The 18,989-nt window shown below is 50.5% G+C and overlaps 1 protein-coding gene across 12 annotated transcripts; it reads right to left on the bottom strand.

Annotated features, from left to right (window-relative positions):
- Positions 1-13: 13 nt before the first annotated feature.
- On the bottom strand, positions 14-18,189 carry SLC25A19 (solute carrier family 25 member 19). Of its 12 annotated transcripts, none has more exons than XM_055241163.2 (8): positions 17,749-18,111; positions 15,316-15,434; positions 15,034-15,203; positions 14,707-14,862; positions 11,874-12,044; positions 5,179-5,362; positions 4,379-4,509; positions 14-672 (listed from the first exon to the last, which is right to left on the bottom strand). In XM_055241163.2, exons 3-8 carry the CDS (start codon positions 15,163-15,165, stop codon positions 484-486), a joined length of 963 nt encoding a protein of 320 aa, XP_055097138.1. In that variant the 5' UTR covers positions 15,166-15,203; positions 15,316-15,434; positions 17,749-18,111; the 3' UTR covers positions 14-483. The 12 variants fall into 12 exon arrangements, with proteins under 12 accessions (XP_055097138.1, XP_063473307.1, XP_063473308.1 ...); XM_063617237.1 differs by having other exon boundaries at positions 17,285-17,788; XM_063617238.1 differs by having other exon boundaries at positions 17,483-17,788.
- Between the last annotated feature and the right edge of the window lie 800 nt (positions 18,190-18,989).

The raw sequence follows: 18,989 nt of genomic DNA, 5'->3' as shown, positions 1-18,989 counted from the left end.
AGGGGAGATGGAGTAAGATAAGGAATGTGCGTTTAGCTTTAATGTCTATTAAATAGGTTGGGAAAAACAGGCCAAGTGTAGGGACCTGACTCCTGCAAAGGGCCTACCGCAGCCCTCTGCACTCAAGCAGCAGCCCCATCCAGACCAGGAGCATTCTGTTCTCCTGGCGGACAGGGCTGACAGGTGTAGGATGGCGTCTGTTTCCTTTGGAGTGTGGGCTGGTCAGAGGAGAAACAGCAACTTCCTGCTCCTTCTCGCTGTGTCATTGGTTCACCGTAGACCACGTCCTGCATTCCCTCTGATTCTCTCATGGGGAGAGCCCTGGACCTTCTGGTGGTGTCCCAGCCAGATGGGTTCAAGGCTGCCACCCCGCTCGGGGCAGCTGGCCCCCAGGGAAGGGCAAGGCGGCATCTCTCAGTGGAGACTGAATCTTCCTTCCTTCAGGAGGCTGCCTCCAGGGAAGACCTGGGGTCCTTCCTGCGCTCAGCGCTGGCTGGCTGTCCTGTTCATGCAGTGGAAGACATTACAGAAGAATTCATACCAGAAGAACATGAAGCCCGTGGAGAGGGCAGCCTTCAGCAAGCTGGGGGACAGGCCCTTGAAGAAGCCCAGGGCACCTTCCTTTTGCAGCACCTGCTTGGCACAATCCATGAGGCCCTTGTATTGCCGCACCTGGGGAGAGGAAAGGAATGAAAATACGGATGTCCGCTCTGCTCCCATCAGCACAGCCCCTGGCACATCACAGCTCTTAAGAAGTACTTGCTGGACAAAGGAATGAATGCAAAATAGCAAATATTTTTGTTTTATTTTATTTTTTCATTGAGGCAGTCTCACTCTGTTGCCCAGGCTGGAGTGCAGTGGCACAATCTTGGCTCATTGTAGCCTCCACCTCCCAGGTTCAAGCGATTCTCCTGCCTCAGCCTCCTGAGTAGCTGGGATTACAGGCACACACTACCATGCCCAGCTAATTTTTTGTATTTTTAGTAGAGATGCAGTTTCGCTATGTTGGCCAGGCTGGTCTTGAACTCCTGACCTCAGGTGATCCACCTGCTTCACCCTCCCAGTGTGCTGGGATTACAGGCGTGGACAACCATGCCCAGCTCAAAATAGCAAATAAATTAATTTCATTCTTTCTACTGTAATTGTGTTAAGACTGAACAGATGACAGGCCTAGAAATCAGCAGCTGGACAGAGCTCCTTCCTGCCCAGGAAGAACGGCTGCTTGTGGCTCCAAAGGATCCAGCAGTGGCTCCAGAACCTCTTCCCAGAGGCGTCTCTGACCCTTCATCCCATCCCACCTGATCCCCCTTGGGCAGCAGATCTGAACCTGGCCCTCAGTAGCTCTCAGCCGGGCCTCCCTGCCTCCAGTCTCACCCTCTCCAGCTGACCTCATACACTGCTGCCAGACATTCGTCCCCAGGCACAGCCCTCCTCAGGCCTGGCTTCCCTCCAAAAGCTGCAGTAACTCCTAGTGATGACATCATGAGAAATCAAGTCCAAACCCCAAGATCTGCCATTCAAGGAACTGCACCATTCGGCCTTGATTTCCCTCCCTGATCTGACCTCCATTGGTCCTCCCACGCACCCTTCCCACCTCCGGCCAAACTGGATTACACTAGTCTTCGTTACCAGCAAGGCCTCCCTCTGCCATCCTGGGCTCTCACCATCGCTCCCTGTCCAAATTCAAACTGTCCCTTCATGCTAGGTGCAGTGGTGCATGCCTGCAGTCCCAGCTACTTGGGAGGCTGAGAGGGGAGGATCGCTTGAGCCCAGGAGTTCGAGACCAGCCTAAGCAACAGAGTGATATCCCATTTAAAAAAAGAAAGAAAGAAAACAAACTCTCCCTTCAGGACAAGTTGGTAAGTGGAAAAGGGAGGTTACAAACCTTGTATACAGTGTATCCCTATTTTTGTTAAAATGTACATGTGTATTTATGAAAAGAAAGAAAACTACACTGAAAGGTTCCATGTGGTTATCTGTGGTAGTGAAATTACAAGGGATTTTTTTGTTTTGTTTTTTGTTTTTTTTTGAGACAGAATCTCACTCTGTCGCCCAAGATGGTGTGCAGTGGTGTGATCATAGCTCACTGCAGCCTCGAACTCCAGGGCTCAAGCAATTCTGCCTCAGCCTCTCCAGTAGCTGGAACTAAAGGTACACATCACCGTGCCCGGCTAATTTTTTAATTTTTATTTTATAGAGATGGGGTCTTGCTATGTTGACCGTGCTGGTTTCAAGCTCCTGGCCTCAACTGATCTTCCCATTTTGGCCTCCCAAAGTGTTGGGTTCACAGGCGTGATCCACTGCAGCTGGCTTGGTCTTTTTGTCTATCTAAATTTTCTAAAGTTTCCTACAAAGAAAATGCATTATAACTATAAACCCAACTCTTTCTCTTCCCCCAAGGAAGGAATGCTGTCTCCCTACCTTGCCTCCCATTCCATGCCATCCCTCTCCTTTGACATTGTCAGGCATATTTTTTCACGCCTCCACATCTCAGGTTCCCAGGATACAGAGGGGAAAGCCCTGGAATTGCCCATCCTTACCCTACCCCTAACCCTACCCATTGATGACCAAAAGAAAGGGAGTATGTAAAAATCTGAGCACCTGAGGAGTGACTACTAAGACTACAACATGACCTAGCATGGGGCTTCTCTGAATGGCCAACTCTCCTAGTGCACATAAAATACAACTTAGGCCCGGGTGTGGCGGCTCATGCCTATAATCCCAGCACTTTGGGAGGCTGAGGCGGATGCATCAACTGAGGTCAAGAGTTCAAGACCACCTTGGCCAACGTGGTGAAACCCTGTCTCATATGGTGAAACCCTGTCTCTTCTAAAAATACAAAAATTAGGACATGGTGGTGGGCGCCTGTAATCCCAGCTACTTGGAGGCTAAGGCAGGAGAATCACTTGAACCAGGGAGGCGGAGGCTGCAGTGAGCTGAGATCACGCCACTGCACTCCAGCCTGGGCAAAAGAGCGAGACTCCATCTCAAAAATATTACATGGCTGTGCACAGTGGCTCATGCCTGTAATCCCAGCACTTTGGGAGGCCGAGGAAGGTGGATCACCTGAGGTCAGGAGTTCGAGACCAGCCTGGCTAACATGGTGAAACCCTGTCTCTACTAAAAATACAAAAAATTAGCTGGGCGTGGTGGCACGTGCCTATAATCCCAGCTACTTGGGAGGCTGAGGCAGGAGAATCGCTTGAACCCGGGAGGCAGAGGTTACAGTGAGCTGAGATCACGCCATTGCACTCCAGGTTGGGCAACAAGAGCAAAACTCTGTTTCAAAGCAAAAACAAAAACAAAACAAAAAAATACATATATATAACTTAGTTGCTCAAATTCACCCCATTCCAGAACAGCTACAGCAAAACCCCTTTTCTGTGTTCTTTAATATTTGGGGACCTTCCTTGCTCTGTTGCCCAGGCTGGAGTGCAGTGGTGTGGTCGTGGCTCACTGTAACATCCACCTCCCAGGTTCAAGCGATTCTCCTGTTTCAGCCTCCCAAGTAGCTGGGACTACAGGCGCCCACCACCATGCCCAGCTAATTTTTATATTTTTAGTAGAAACGGGGTTTCACTATGTTGATCAGGCTGGTCTGGAACTCCTGACCTCAGGTGATCCACTCGCCTCAGCCTCCCAAAATGTTGGGATTACAGGCGTGAGCCACCACGCCCATGCCCAGCCTCTGGACATGTTTTTTTTTTTTTGAGATGGAGTCTCGCTCTGTTGCCCAGGCTGGAGTGCAGTGGCGCAATCTCAGCTCATTGCAAGCTCCGCCTCCCAGGTTCACGCCATTCTCCTGCCTCAGCCTCCTGAGCAGCTGGGACTACAGGTGCCCGCCACTACGCCTGGCTAGTTTTTTTGTATATATATATATTTTTTTTAGTAGAGATGGGCTTTCACTGCGTTAGCCAGGATGGTCTCGATCTCCTGACCTCGTGATCCACCCACCTTGGCCTCCCAAAGTGCTGGGATTACAGGTATGAGCCACCGCGCCCGGCCAGGACATGTTTTAAGAGCAGAAACTGTGCTAGGTGCAGTGGCTCACACCTGTTATCCCAGCACTTTGGGAGATGGAGTCAGGAGTGTTCAAGACCAGCCTGGGAAACAGAGTGAGACCCTGCCTCTATTTTAAAGAAAAAAAAAAAAAGAGCAGACACTGTATGTCCTTGGCCCAGATCCTTCCACAGTGCTCAGGACCCAGGGCTTGCATGCAGCTTTCCCACATGCTTGGGGATCTCAAGGGATGGACTGGAGGTGAAGGGGCCATGGCCAGGGATGATGTTGCCCAATGGGTAGGAGGTGACTCCGGGTTCCCTCATGTGCCCAGTGATGGCAGGGGTTGGAGCTGTCTGCCTGCGAGTGAACGGCTCACCTGGCCAAAGGCGGCCCTGGCGTGCTCAAACCCGCCAACCTGGAGCCGCTTCTTGAAGAGGTCCAGCGGATATGTCAGGGTCTTGCTGATGACACCAGCTCCACTGCCACAAAGCAGGTTTTGGAGGTTCTCTGAACCAGAGAAGTGGGATTGGGAGAACAGATGAGAGAAACACAGTCTATGGGTGACAACTTAAAAGGCGTCAGGGCTAATCCTACACCACAAACCAAACCCCACAAGCACACTTCTATCTGACCTCCACTGGTCCTCCCATTCCAAAAAGGAATGTAATCTAGGGGGAGAAGAGCCAGACACAGCCACTTCTGGTGGAGTGATCCAGGCTGGAAGGGCTGGAGGCCGCAGTCCCCCAGCTGGAGGCAACATGGGCCTCAGGCTCTGCAGCATGACTCAGTTTAGGGCTGGAGAGGGACCAGGATGCCCCACCCCTCCCCAGCCTCCCCCTGTCCCCACCTCCCACTCTCCCTGCCTGGAAAAAGCAACCGAAGAACCTCAACCAAAAAACAAGCAATTTGCAATTTGGACTTCTGACAAAAGTGAAAACCATGACCAATCACTGGAAGTAAATTTCAGTAATGCCAGTGATGGGTGTGGCAGGAGCTGGAAGAAATCAAGTCCTCTCCAAGCAGCTGCAGTTGTTTTGTTTGCCACATTACAGAGCCAGGTACAGAGACCCGCGGTCTTCGATTCCGACAGGAGAACTTTAGCTCCTTCGTGATTTGGAAGGGGGCGTTCTGGCGGCTGGGGTGGGAGGGTTCCCTCTCGTGTGAGGGCTGCCTCACCATTTTTCTTTCCTTCGGCTGGTATGGCCCACTTGTACACGTGCTTCAAGGAGCTGTAGCAGGAGAACTGCAGCCCGGCGTAGGGGAAGATGGCGATCAAGGTGGGAGCCAAGCCTTTGTAGAAAACCCGGGGGCCTTCGCTCCTATACATGGTCCCCACGGCGTGGCGCAGCGTATTATAGACCTGGACACACACACGCACTTTGAATGAGCTCAGTGAATTGGTTTTAGCCCTGGAACAGCCCATCATAGCTCTGTCCCCTTGCCTAAAATACCAGCTACCAGGAGCGAAACTCCTCCTGTCAGGAAGACAGTCAAGGGAAATGCTGGACAGAGATTCGAAGGATAGCATTTTCCAGAAACTCCCCCTTCTACACATGTATACCACTGTTATATCCACAGGTGTGTACAAAAGTATGTGTCCAAGAATCACTGCAGGGTCCTGGGGAAGAGCTAAAGATGCGACGTCCATCTGTGGGTGATGGTTACATGAATTATGGGACACCAGCTCACAAGAACATAGTGCAGCTGTTAAAACAGGAAGGTGCGGCCAGGCGCGGTGGCTCACACCTGTAATCCCAGCACTCTGGGGAGGCTGAGGCAGGCAGATCACTTGAGGCCAGGAATTTGAGACCAGCCCGGCCAACACAGTGAAAGCCCGTCTCTACTAAAAATACAAAAATTAGCTGGGGGTGGTGGCTCATGCCTGTAATCCCAGCTTCTTGGGAGGCTGAGGCACAAGAATTGCTTGAACCTGGGAGGTGGAGGTTGCAGCGAGCTGAGATTGTACCACAGCACTCCAACCTGGGTGACAGGCGGAGACTCTGTCTCAAAAACAAAAATAAATTAAATAAATAAATAAATAATAAAAATAAAGTAGAGAGGAGGCCTTGCTATATTGCCCAAACTGGTCTCGAACTCCTGACCTCAAGTGATCCTTCCTCCTTGGCCTCCCAAAGTGCTGGGATTACAGGCGTGAGCCACTGCACCCGGCCAAGCATGTTACTTAGAATTACGGAAGGAAATAATCAAAGAAACAACTATAAGTATTAAAAGTAGTCGCCTCTGGGGATCGGAATCAGGGAGCGGCTGGTATTTTTTTAAATTATAATTCATGAAGAACTGTCTTTGTAATCTTGATACATCTTACATGTTGCAAAATCTTTTATCTTTCAAGATCAGGTTTACAATATGGTTGTGACTAGTCTTAAGGCAGGTGGAGAGTCCTGTAGGTTTTAACCAGGTCTCTTCCCCTCACTTTCATGACCGGATATTCTCTGATCATTCTAGAATCTAAAATCCGACATGTCAATAGTTTAAGCTAGAGGTAATATGCTATTATCTTTTTTTTTTTTTTTTTAGACAAAGTCTTGCTATGTTGCCTAGGCTGGAGTGCAGCGGCACAATCTTGGCTCACTGCAGCCCCCACCTCCCAGGTTCAAGCGATTGTCGTGCCTCAGCCTCCCTCCCCCCCAGTAGCTGTGATTACAGGCACCTGCCACCATGCCCAACTAATTTTTGTATTTTTAGTAGAGACGGGGTTTCATCATGTTGGCCAGGCTGGTTTTGAACTCTTGACTTAGGTGATCTGCCTGCCTCAGCCTCCCAGTGTTGGGATTACAGGCGTGAGCCACAACACCTGGCCTAAAATATACATATATATACATATATATATATATTTATTTATTTATTTATTTTGAGATGGAGTCTTGCTCTGTCGCCCAGGCTGGAGTGCAGTGGTGCGATCTTGGCTCACTGCAAGCTCCGCCTCCCAGGTTCACGCCATTCTCCTGCCTCAGCCTCCCGAGTAGCTGGGACTACAGGCGCCCGCCACCACGCCCGGCTAATTTTTTGTATTTTTAGTAGAGACAGGGTTTCGCCGTGTTAGCCAGGATGGTCTCGATCTCCTGATCTCATGATCCGCCCGCCTCGGCCTCCCAAATTGCTGGGATTACAGGCATGAACCACTGTGCCCAGTCAAAAAAAAAATTTTTTTTTTATTTTTAAATAATAAAGAGATGGGGGTCTCGCTATGTCATCTAGGCTATAGTGCAGTGGCCATTCACAGGCGCAATCATAACACACTGCAGCCTTGAACTCATGGGCTCCAGCAAACCTCCTGCCTCAGCCTCCCAAATAGCTGAGACAATAGGTCCATACCACCATGCCCGGCTCATTCTCTTTTCTTAATATTTTCTTCGCTTCTTCCTCCTCACAGACTTTTACTGAAGGTTGGAAAGAAACACAGGAGGATTATGGCAGACCCAGAGCAGGAAAGCTGGACTGCCAGCAGCCATCTCTGCCTCAGCTCTGCGGCTACCACGCTGCTGAGGTTGGTCTGTGCTCTCTATCTGTAAACACCTTCCCCGCCATTTCTGCTTTCAGTTCCTAGGGTCTCTCATTGCATTTCCCTGCAAGGACTGTCATCCCAAACCTCCAATTTTCTACTGAGTTATCATACAGAGCAATTGAGCTCTTATGCCCCAATTGTTATCTTTTTTCTTTTAGATGGAGTTTTGCTCTGTTGCCCAGGCTACAGTGCAGTGGTACAATCTCAGCTTGCCACACCGTGTCCACCTCCTGGGTTGAAGCAATTCTCTTCCCTCAGCCTCTTGAGTCGCTGGGATTACAGGCGTGTTACCGTGCTCAGCTCATTTTTGTATTTTTAGTAGAGACGGGGTTTCACCATGTTGGCCAGGCTGATCTCAAACTCCTGACCTGAAGTGATCCACTCGCCTCGGCCTCCCAAAGTGCTGGGATTACGGGCATGAGCCACCGCGCCTGGCCTACAATGGTTTTCTTTTTCTTTTTTTTGGCAGGTGAGTTGTGACATATTCCTTAGTGGATTTCAACTTCCATGGACACCATCCTGCCTCAATCCTTTTCCTTCAGACTGTTCCCAGGGGACTTTGCCCTTCTCAACCAAAAAAAGTCATGAGGCTGTCTCCTAAACAAAAGGGCCTCCCCACCAGGATCTGCACCCCAACCAATACAAAGAACTGGCAGAACTGAATCCACAATTATTCTGCACTGGTCCAGATCAAATTCTTTTTTTTTTTTTTTTTTTTGGGGACAGAGTCTCACTCTGTGACCCAGGCTGGAGTGCAGTGGCGCAATCTCGGCTCACTGCAAGCTCTGCCTCCTGGGTTCATGCCATTCTCCTGCCTCAGCCTCCCGAGTAGCTGGGACTACAGGCGCTCGCCACCACGCCCAGCTAATTTTTTTTTGTATTTTTAGTAGAGACGGGGTTTCACCATGTTAGCCAGGATGATCTCGATCTCCTGACCTCGTGATCCGCCCGCCTTGGCCTCTCAAAGTGTTGGGATTACAGGTGTGAGCCACCGCGCCCAGCCCAATTCTTTGTTTTTTTTTTTGAGACAGGATATCTCACTTTGTCGCCTGGGCTGGAGTGCAATGGTGCAATCATGGCTCACTCCCCAGGCTCAAGCAATCCTCTCAACTCAATCTTCCAAGTAGCTGGGACTACAGATGCATACCACCATGTCTGGCTAATTGTTTTGTATTTTGTAGAGACCCACGTTGCCCACATCAAACTCTTAAACAAAGTATCCTTCCTTTCCCACTAACAGTATCCTAAAGCAGAGTTGAGACAGTGGAAAAATTATTGTTTCTAAGCCAGGTCTGGTGGCTCAGCCTTGTAATCGCAGCACTTTGGGAGGCCAAGGCTGGAGGATCACTTGAGCCTAGGAGTTTAAGAACAGCCTGGGCAACATGGTGAAACTCCATCTCTACAAAAAACACAAAAATTAGCCAGGTGTGGTATCGAGTGCTTATGGTCCCAGCTACCTGGGAGGCTGAGGTGGGAGGACTGCTTGACCCCAGGAGGTGGAGGCTGCAGTGAGCTGTCATCATACCCCTATACTTCAGCCTGGATGACAGAGTGAGGCTCTGCCTTAAAAATAAAGAAAAAAAGACCAGGCATGGTGACTCATGCCTGTAATCCCAGCACTTTGGGAGGCTCAGGTGGGCGGATCACTAGAGGCCAGCAGTTCCAGACCAGCCTGGCCAACATGTCAAAAACCCAGCTCTACTAAAAATACAAAAATTAGCCGCGCATGGCCAGGCGCAGTGGCTCACGCCTGTAATCTCAGCACTTTGGGAGGCAGAGATGGGTGGATCACAAGGTCAGGAGTTTAAGACCAGCCTGGCCAACATGGCAAACCCCGTTTCTACTAAAAATATAAAAATTAGCCAGGTGCAGTGGCGGGCGCTTGTAATCCCGGCTACTTGGGAGGCTGAGGCAGGAGAATCACTTGAAACCGGGGGGTGTAGCTTGCAGCCTCTGCGACAGAGTGAGACTTCATCTGAAAAAAAATTAAAAAATAAAAAAAAATTAGCCGGGCATGGTAGCGGACCTGTAGTCCCAGCTGCTTGGGAGACTGAGGCATGAGAATCACTTGAATCTGGGAGGCAGTCGCAATGAGCTGAGATTGTGCCACTGCACTCCAGCCTGGGCGACAGAGCCATACTCCGTCTCAAAAACAAACAAACAACAACAACAAAAAAACAAAAAACAACCAGGGGTTCAAGACCAGCCTGAGCCTGAGCAACATAATGAGACCCTGCCCCTACAAAAAATTAAAAAATAAAAAATTAGTCAGGTGTGGTGGCACACACCTGTGGTCTTAGCTACTTGAGAGGCTGAGGCAGGAAGATTGCTTGAGCCCAGGAGTTGGAAGCTGCAGCAAGCTATTGCAGCCATTGTACTCCAGCCTGGGTGACAGATCAAGACCCTACCTCGAAATATATATATATAAATAATAACAATAAAATTATTCTCTCTTGATTGAGAACACACAGACACACACACATATAATGCTATTCTTAAACATGTCCAAAAAACAGAGATTATGGTGGGGAGGTCTATTTCAGGATTTAATCCCTTGTTTTCACTCAGTAAATTCTTCCTTGAGTCTATCCCATTTCCACCACCCCACTTTGTGGAAACCAAAGACACTCGCAATTGACTGGGTGCAGTGGCTCATGCCTGGAATCCCAGCACTTTGGGAGACCGAGGCCGGGGTATCACCTGAGGTCAAGAGTTTGAGACCAGCCTGGCCGACATGGTGAAACCCTGTCTCTATGAAAAATATAAAAATTAGCCGGACATGGTGGCACGTGCCTATAATCCCAGCTACTCAGGAGGCTGAGACAGGAGAATCACTTGAATCCAGGAGACAGAGGTTACGGTGAGCTGAGATTGCCACACTGCACTCCAGCCTGTGCAACAAAGTGAGACTGTCTCAAAAAACCAACCAAACAAACAAACAAAAAAACAAAGACACTCTCATAATAATCCAGCAGTAAGTTCTCAAGTCCCACTTGCCCAGATGCAGTCCTTGATCCAGCCCACTGCTGGGTATTTATTTGTTCTGTTTCATAGCAGTAGGTTCTGTCTTCCAGGGAGGCTGTGAGCTCCTCTGAGGCAGGGGCATAGAGCACCCCGCACGGTGCTGCCCACAGTCATGGGTTTTACAAACTGACTGCCAGACAAACTGAAAACCCGAACCTCTCCCAGCTTTGCTTTCTGCAAGGACAAGAACTCAACCTCTGCCGAGTGCGGCAGCTCATGTCTGTAATCCCAGCATTTTGGGAGGCCGAGGCGAGCAGACGGCTTGAGCTCAAGAGTTCGAGACCAGCCTGGGCAACATGACGAAACCCCGTCTCTAAAAAAATATAAAACTTAGCCAGGTGTAGTCTCAGCCACTGGGGAGGCTGAGGCAGAAGGATCACTTGATCCCAGGAGGTCGAGGCTTCAGTGAGCAGTGATCGTGCCACTGCACTGCAGCCTAGGCAACAAAACAAGACACTGTCTCAAAAAATATATATATAGGCCAGGCGCAGTGGCTCACGCCTGTAATCCTAGCACTATGGGAGGCCGAGGCGGGTAGATCACCTGAGGTCAGGAGTTCAAGACCAGCCTGCTAACATGGCGAAACTCCATCTCTACTAAAAGTACAAAAAATAGCTGGGCGTGATGGCAGGCACCTGTAATCCCAGCTACTGGGAGGCAGAGGCAGGAGAACTGCTTGAACCCAGGAGGCAGAGGTTGCAGTGAGCCGAGATCTGGCCATTGTACTCCAGCCTGGGCAATAAGAGCGAGACTCCATCTCTCAAAAAAAAAAAAATAAAAATTATATATTTAAAAAAAAAAAAACATGCTTACGAAATAAAAGAAAAAAACAGATCGCACCACTACACTCCATGGAGCCTGGCAACAGAGCAAGACTCCGTCTCAAAATAAATAAATAAATAAAAAATAGGCCGGGCGCGGTGGCTTATGCCTGTAATCCCAGCACTTTGGGAGACCGAGGCAGGCAGATCATGAGGTCAGGAGATCGGGACCAACCTGGTTAACATGGTGAAACCCCATCTCTACTAAAAATACAAAAAAAATTAGCCGGGCATGGTGGTGGGTGCCTGTAGTCCCAACTACTCGAGAGGCTGAGGCAGGAGAATCGCTTGAACTCGGGAGGCGGAGCTCGCAGTGAGCCAAGATTGCACCACTGCACTCCAGCCTGGACAACAAAGCGAGACTCCATCTCAAACAAAACAAAACAAAACAAAAATAAGTGAATAAATAAATAAATAAATAAATAAATAATAAAGAATACAACCCCTGTGACAACACCTTCCTTATTTGGGTTCCCCTGGTCTGGACCCTGGCCACTCACCTTGGGCTCGCCCTGAGCTGCAAAGCGGGTGCGCAGAACATCCACGGGGTGCACAGTGAGGGTGGCCATACAGGCAGCCAGGCCACCACACGCAAAGTGCACTGAGAATTCCCGGGCGTCGTACGCGCTGCCTCTGTGGACCAGCTCCGTCAGCATTTCAAACGACAAGAACTGCAAGAGTAAGTGAAGAAGTCACTGACAGCCCAAAGGATGAGGGCGAGGACCAAATACTCCCCACATACATCACCCGTGACCCGGCTGGGGCCCAGGTGGAGGGGCGAGGAAAAGTTCAGGAAACACAACATTCCATGCAAAACTCAGACACCATCTAATACTTGAGTAGAGTCAGACACTCAAAGGGTTAAGAAGATATATGGGGGCTGGGCGCGGTGGCTCACGCCTGTAATCCCAGCACTTTGGGAGGCCGAGGCGGGCAGATCACGAGGTCAGAAGTTCGAGACCAGCCGGGTCAACATAGTGAAACCCTGTCTTTACTAAAAATACAAAAATTAGTCAGGCATGGTGGCAGGCACCTGTAGTCCCAGGTACTAAGGGTGCTGAGGCAGGAGAATCACTTGAACCCAGGACGCGGAGGCTGCAGTGAGCCGAGATCATGCCACTGCATTCCAGCCCAGGCGACAGAGCAAGACTCGGTCTCAAAAAAATGACTGGGTGCAGTGGCTCACACCTGTAATCCCAGCACTTTGGGAGGCCGAGGTGGGCAGATCATGAGGTCAGGAGTTGGAGACCAGCCCGGCCAATATGGTGGAACCCCGTCTCTACTAAAAATACAAAAATTAGCCAGGCATGGTGGCGTGGGCCTGTAACCCCAGGTATTTGGGAGGCTGAGGCAGAAGAATCGCTTGAACCTGGAAGGCGGAGGTTGCAGTGAGCCAAGATCGTGCCACTGCACTCCAGCCTGGGCAACAGAGTGAGACTCCGTCTCAAGAAAAAATAAAAAAGATACATGAGAACAATGTATATCAGAAAATGTCACTGGCTAACTTAGTTTTCTAAGAACTGGGAAAGACGGCCATGCTCTGATTCCTGCAGGGACTCCTTCAGTGCAGCTGGCGGCGGCACTGTTCAAGAATTATTCTTTGCTGGGGCAGATTCTTTTGGGAGCATGTTCCACAGGGTGACCCCCTTACGTTCAGATCTTTGTTTTCTTTTCTTGTTTTTGTGTTTAGAGACAAGAGTGTCACTCTGTCACCCAGGCTAGAGTATGGTGGCACGAACACGGCTCACTGCAGCCTCAACCTCCTGGGCTCCAGTGATCCTCCCACCTCAGCCCCTCAAGTAGCTAGGGCTACAGGCGCATGCCACCGTGTCCAGCTAATTTTGGTATTTTTTGTAGAACCAGGGTTTCACTATGTTGCCAAGGCTGGTCTCAAACTCCTGAGCTCAAGCGATCTGCCCGCCTTGGGCTCCCAAAGTGCTGGGATTACACACATGAGCCACCGAGCTTGGCCCTGTTTTGCTTTTTGAGGCAAGGTCGTGCTCAGTTGGCCAGGCTAGAGTGCAGTGGCTCGATCACGGTTCACAGCAGCCTTGACTTCTCTACCTCAAATTATTCTCCTGCCTCTGGAATAGCTGGGACTACAGGTGTGTACCACCATACCTGGCTAATTTTTTTTTTTTATTTTTAGTAGAGAGGAGGTCTCGCTATGTTGCCCAGGCTGGTCTCAAACTCCTGAGCTCAAGCCATCCTCCCACCTCAGCCTCCCAAAGTGACGGGATTACAGGTGTGAGCCACTATAGCAGGGCTATGCTCAGATCTTCCTTCAGCCAACTGAAGATGGCCTGGCTTCTTTTCTTTTTTTGAGACAGGGTCTGGCTGTGTCACCCAGGCTGAAGTGCAGTGGCATGATCGTGGCTCACTGCAACCTCCACCTCCTGGGTTCAGGTGCTGGGATTACAGGTGTGAGCCACTGAGTCCGGCCCACGCCTGGCTTCTTGAGACTATCCTGTTGCTGTATTGATTCGTCATGCTGCAATATCTGTTTGCAGACAAGCACAGAGACAGGATCGCAGGGCATGCCCAGCCAGTAAGCACCTGACTTGGGTGGTCACTGTGATGTCACAGGAAGAGTAGGCAGGGACATCTCTGGCACTAGCTGCCTAGGTGGGGGTCGTGGCTCTGCCATTTCCTAGCCAGTGACTTTGGTTGGGTTAATTATGTAAGCTCTGTCCACCTCAGTCTTCTCATGCATGACATGGGAGGGACAACAGCCCCTACCTTAAGGACTGCTGTGACAGAGTGTATGTGAAGTGCTTCCAACAGGGGCCTGGCCCATGGTTTGCACTGTACAGGGCTGGTTCTTACCACGTCTACTGCATAAAATCACATGCTGTGCACTATGACTATACTGGTGCTCCACTGAACGAAGCATGAGCTCTAACCCCAGCCCCGCCATGTGCAGGCTGTGTGGCCTCGGACAGCTGACTTCTCCTCCCTGAGATCCACAGGACACCTACCCTGCCCTCCTCGTGCTGGTGCGGTGAAATTCAGATGAACCACATATGTGAAGGTGGTATTTCAAAAATTGAAATGCATTAGTGCTGTCCTTCGCCAAGCCTCACAGAAGGCATGACATCAAATCAGTCTCCAAGATGCAACACCTAAGTCACACGGGATAGACGCAGGGACATGGGGGAGGGGAATGCCTACGGTACCGCTGGTCGGGAAGGCTCCTGGGTGAGGCAGGTGGGAAGTGCGGGGCCTGCCTCTTCCGTCCTGTCCTGCGTGGCATTCCTGCTTGCCTCACCCTCCCTCTGCTCCTCCATTGAGCAACGTGACCCCAGAGGCCTGGCCAGGTCCCCTGCCACCTACTTGGACAGCTCCATAGCCTATGGAGAGAATCTGAGCTGGGATGTGTCCTTTCCAGAAAGCTGTCGGCCCCTCCTCCTGCAGAATCTGCCTAGAGGCCTGGAGGATGCCATGGTACTTTGCGTTGGGGTCACTGCGAGACAGGCGCTCGTGCTGAAGCTAGGAATCAAAATAAAAAAGGTCAGGACAGCGGGGTGGGCTGGAATGTGAAGGGGAACTTTCAGAAAAGGCAAGCCCTTTATCTGGATAGAATTCCAAGTTTTAGGAACGCTTTTGAAGAAAGACTGAACTTGTCCTCCAGTCCATTGCATGGAAAAAGGGGAAGAGTACCTGGAAACGGATCTTGATGACGTCAAAGGGACTGATCAGCGCCCGAGTGACAAGTCCAGACACAGACCCAGCCACTGCCACCTGGAACTTGGTGTTATTCCTGCCATCTGGTTCGGGGTCATAGCCAACCATCCCTGCCTCTGGCCCACACAATGTCCATCAGTATCAAGCTAAATACAAGAGATATGGAATAAACACCAGGCAAGTTTCTTACAGTCTCTGCTCAAATATCACCTCCTCAGAGCAGCCCTCCCTGACTAGACTGTCTAAAATAGCACTCACTTTTGGACTAGGCGCAGCGGCTCATGCCTGTATCCCAGCACTTTGGGAGGCCGAGGTGGGCGGATTGCTTGAGCTCAGGAGTTCAAGACCAGTCTCGGCAACATTGCAAAACCCCAACTCTACAAAAAATACGAAAATTTAAAAATAAAATAAAACAGCACTTGTTTTATTCCTCTTTACAGTACTTATTACTATGGCATATTTGTTTACTTTTTTAGAGACAGGGTCTCACTCTGTTGCCCAGGCTGGAATGCAGTGGTGCCATCATAACTCACTGTAGCCTTGAACTCCTGGGCTCAAGTGATTCTCTTGCCTCAGCCTCCCAATTAGCTGGCACTTACAGGTGCAGGCCTGGCTAAGTTTTTTTATTTTCGTAGGCATAAGGTCTCAATGTTGCCCTGGCTGGTCTCAAACTCCTGGCCTCAAGTGATTCTCCTGCCTCAGCCTCCTGAATTGTTGAGATTACATGCATGAGCCACCGCGCCCGGCACGCCATGGGTTATTTATACAGTACATTTGTTCTTGTTTCTCTCCATGACTAGAATGTAAGCCCGTGGAAACATGGTCTTGGTCTCATTTGTTCACTCGTAAATTTCCGGTTCCTGGAATAGAGCCCATCATGGTAAGTACTTAATAATATTTGAGAATTGAATGAACAGGCTTGATAGGCACTTGTTGGTCCCAGAGATCAACTGGTTTTCCAAGACATCTGGCAACTTTATAGCAAACTCCTGCTCATTGAATGAGCCCACTCAAGTGTAACACTGAGGGACTGAAGGACGTGCAGGGCTGGAGATTGGGATTCTTTAACAATCCCCCACTGTCCAAAGGAAGAGCCCTGAGGCTCTGAGCCCCTTCACCTTTCCCTTTCCCCTCCTGCACACACCTCAGGCCGCCCTGGCACAGTGGGGCCATGCTACACTAGCAAATGATGCTCCTGGCCAGGTGCAGTGGCTCACGCCTGTAATCCCAGCACTTTGGGAGGCCGAGGTGGGTGGATCGCCTGAGGTCAGGAGTTCAAGACCAGCCTGGCCAACATGGTGAAACCCCGTTTCTACTAAAAATACAAAAATTAGCTGGGTGTGGTGGCGGACGCCTGTAATCCCAGTTACTCGGGAGGCTGAGGAGGGAGAATCACGTGAGCCTGGGAGGCGGAGGTTGCAGTGAACAGAAATTGCGCCATTGCACTCCAGCCTGGATGACAGAGTGAGACTCCGTCTCAAAAACAAACAAAACAAAACAAAACAAAAAAGAAAATGACGCTCCTGGGCTTCCCTGACTCAGACCTACTGACCTCTTCAGCCTCACTCTGGCCCATTCTTCCCCTTCCCTCACTTAACCAGAGTGGTCTGACTGCTTCTGCCCAGTTCCTGGAACAGTCGGCGAGCACTCCTATCTACTGCCTTACCTCTACTCCTCCAGTTCCCTATGTCTGAAATGCAGTCCCACTCTCAGCCCCTACTCACTTTTTCAAGGCTAGCTCCTCTCATCCACCAGAGCTCAGCTAAAAAGCATCCCTTCCAGGAGATGTACTTTTTTCCTTTTTTGTAAAAACAAAAAACAAAAAAACAGTAACACCTACATACACTCTGTAGAGTTGTATAAAGCATAGAAAGAAGTCTGTAACCACACCCACATCAACAGGTGTCGGTAACTGATCACTGGGAGAAGGGCTGGGAAGGGAAGAAGGAAGGTAGACCTGTCGATAATTCTATACTGTTTGAATTTGTTACGGAAAAAAAAAAATCCCTAAAACTAGACTTCAGAATTACCCTAGTTCTTGAATACTTGTAGTAGTGGGGATGCGGGTGGGGGAGGAGGGGAGACACTGCCTAAAGGATGGCAGCCTCCACCCCAGACATCAATTCCTTTTCTCCTCTCACCCACCCTGGAACTCCTCCCCAGGCGCCCATGAGGAAGTTTAAACACGCGGCAAGCGACTGAGAGGCAAAACCTCTCCAGGGGTTACCCAGGGACCGCTCAGGTCACACTGAGCAGCGTCAGTTTCCTGCCCATCTGGGCAGGAAGGAGGAGGAAGCCCGAGCGGCAGGTGTCCTGGATCGCTGTCAGGAGGAGACCGGAGCATAGCAGGCTCTTCCTGGTGTTCGGGTGCCCATGCGCCCAGGGGCTCAGCACAGCAGCTCTGCAGAGGTCCCCGTGTGGGTACCTAGGTGTCCACGTGTGCCTCGGGGTGTGTTTTTTTCTCCTCGAGTCCGAGGGGACGCCCTGGAGCTCAGGTGCTCAAGGGCGTGCGCGGGGCTCTGCCGCCGGTGTCCCTGGAGATGCTTCTCGGGTCAGGTGTGACACGTGTGTACACAGTCCCCGCCCCCTCGTGAGCGCCCGGGTGCGTGTGCTCCCTTCCGACCGCCCTGAGGAGCGAGGGTGTAGGTCCCCGAGAGGGCGGCGAGAAGGACGGAGGTAGAGGTTACTCACACTGCTCGGCGGGTGCGGCCCGGCTCCGCGCGCTCTGCTCTCTGTAGCTCCTCGCGCAGTCTTAACAGCAAAACTCTAGTGAGCTCGGACGAAAGTGGCGGGCTCCTGGGCCAATCATCGCGCAGCCCCCCTCCAGACGCTGGACCAATGGTTGTGCGCTTGAGGTCTGGCAACCGCCTCCCGCAAGGTATCACCGGGTAATGTAGTCCTTCGCGACCAAGGGCAGGGCCGCTGGACGGCGCACAGCCTCCTGGGAGATGTAGTCCGGCTGCTCGCGGGCGCGCGAGGGCGACCGACGCGGTAGAAGGAGGCGGCTTGCGAAGCCGGGCTGCGACCTTAGGGGTCGCTGTGCTCTGGCATGTGACTCGAAAGTCAGCCTGCAGGCGGAGTCCAAGGTTAGGGCGCGGTAAACTTGACCCGCTTTCCTCAAACTCTGTTAATGCCAGAACCAGGATAATCTCAACTTGATAAAGATGGCAGGAAGCCTAGCAAAGACCTGGAGGACGTCGGGGAGAGAATACATGCGAACAGTCCCCTCGGGGACAGGGAGGGCAAAAACACGAGTGTCCCCCCCCACTCACCCCGAGTTTTAGTATTTCTCATTATAAAAGTAATATTAAAATTATATAGACAGAAAATGTAGAAACGAAGGAGGAACTGACTCATCCTACCGCCCTCACACAACTAGCGTCACGGTTTCGCGCGACAGTATTGCCTCCTGACTTTTAAATTGCATTTTTATATTCGTGTTATCATTTTGACGCACAATTTTAAGACATTTTTATTGTAGAAAATTTCAAGATACACAGAAGTGGAATAACCCGATGAAGCCGCGTAGAGTCGCTCTCTGACCTCAGCGGTTACGCGACTCATGGGACAATCTCGTTTCCTCTGTTTCCGCACCTACCTCGCACCCGCTGCCCAGCGTTATTTTGAAGTAAATACCATCATGTGTTTTCACCAGTAAATATTTCAGTATGTCTTTAAAGGACAAGCATTCCCTTTTTAATACGTATACATTATGTTTCATACACAAAACTGTCACTCCGACCCCCCAAAAATACTTTTTTAATATCAAATATGAATTAGTTGTTTACACTTCTCTGAATGAAAGAAATGTCCTTCTTTTTTTTTTTTTTTTTGTGAGACAAGAGTCTCACTCTGTCACCCAGGCTGGAGTGCAGTGGCACGATCTCGGCTCACTGCAAGCTCCGACCCCCTGGTTCACGCCATTCTCCTGC

Source organism: Symphalangus syndactylus, chromosome 14, assembly GCF_028878055.3.
Source record: "Symphalangus syndactylus isolate Jambi chromosome 14, NHGRI_mSymSyn1-v2.1_pri, whole genome shotgun sequence".
Taxonomy (NCBI): Eukaryota; Metazoa; Chordata; class Mammalia; order Primates; family Hylobatidae; genus Symphalangus; species Symphalangus syndactylus.
Note: the sequence above shows the minus strand (reverse complement) of the source record. Positions and strands in the feature narration are given on the sequence as shown.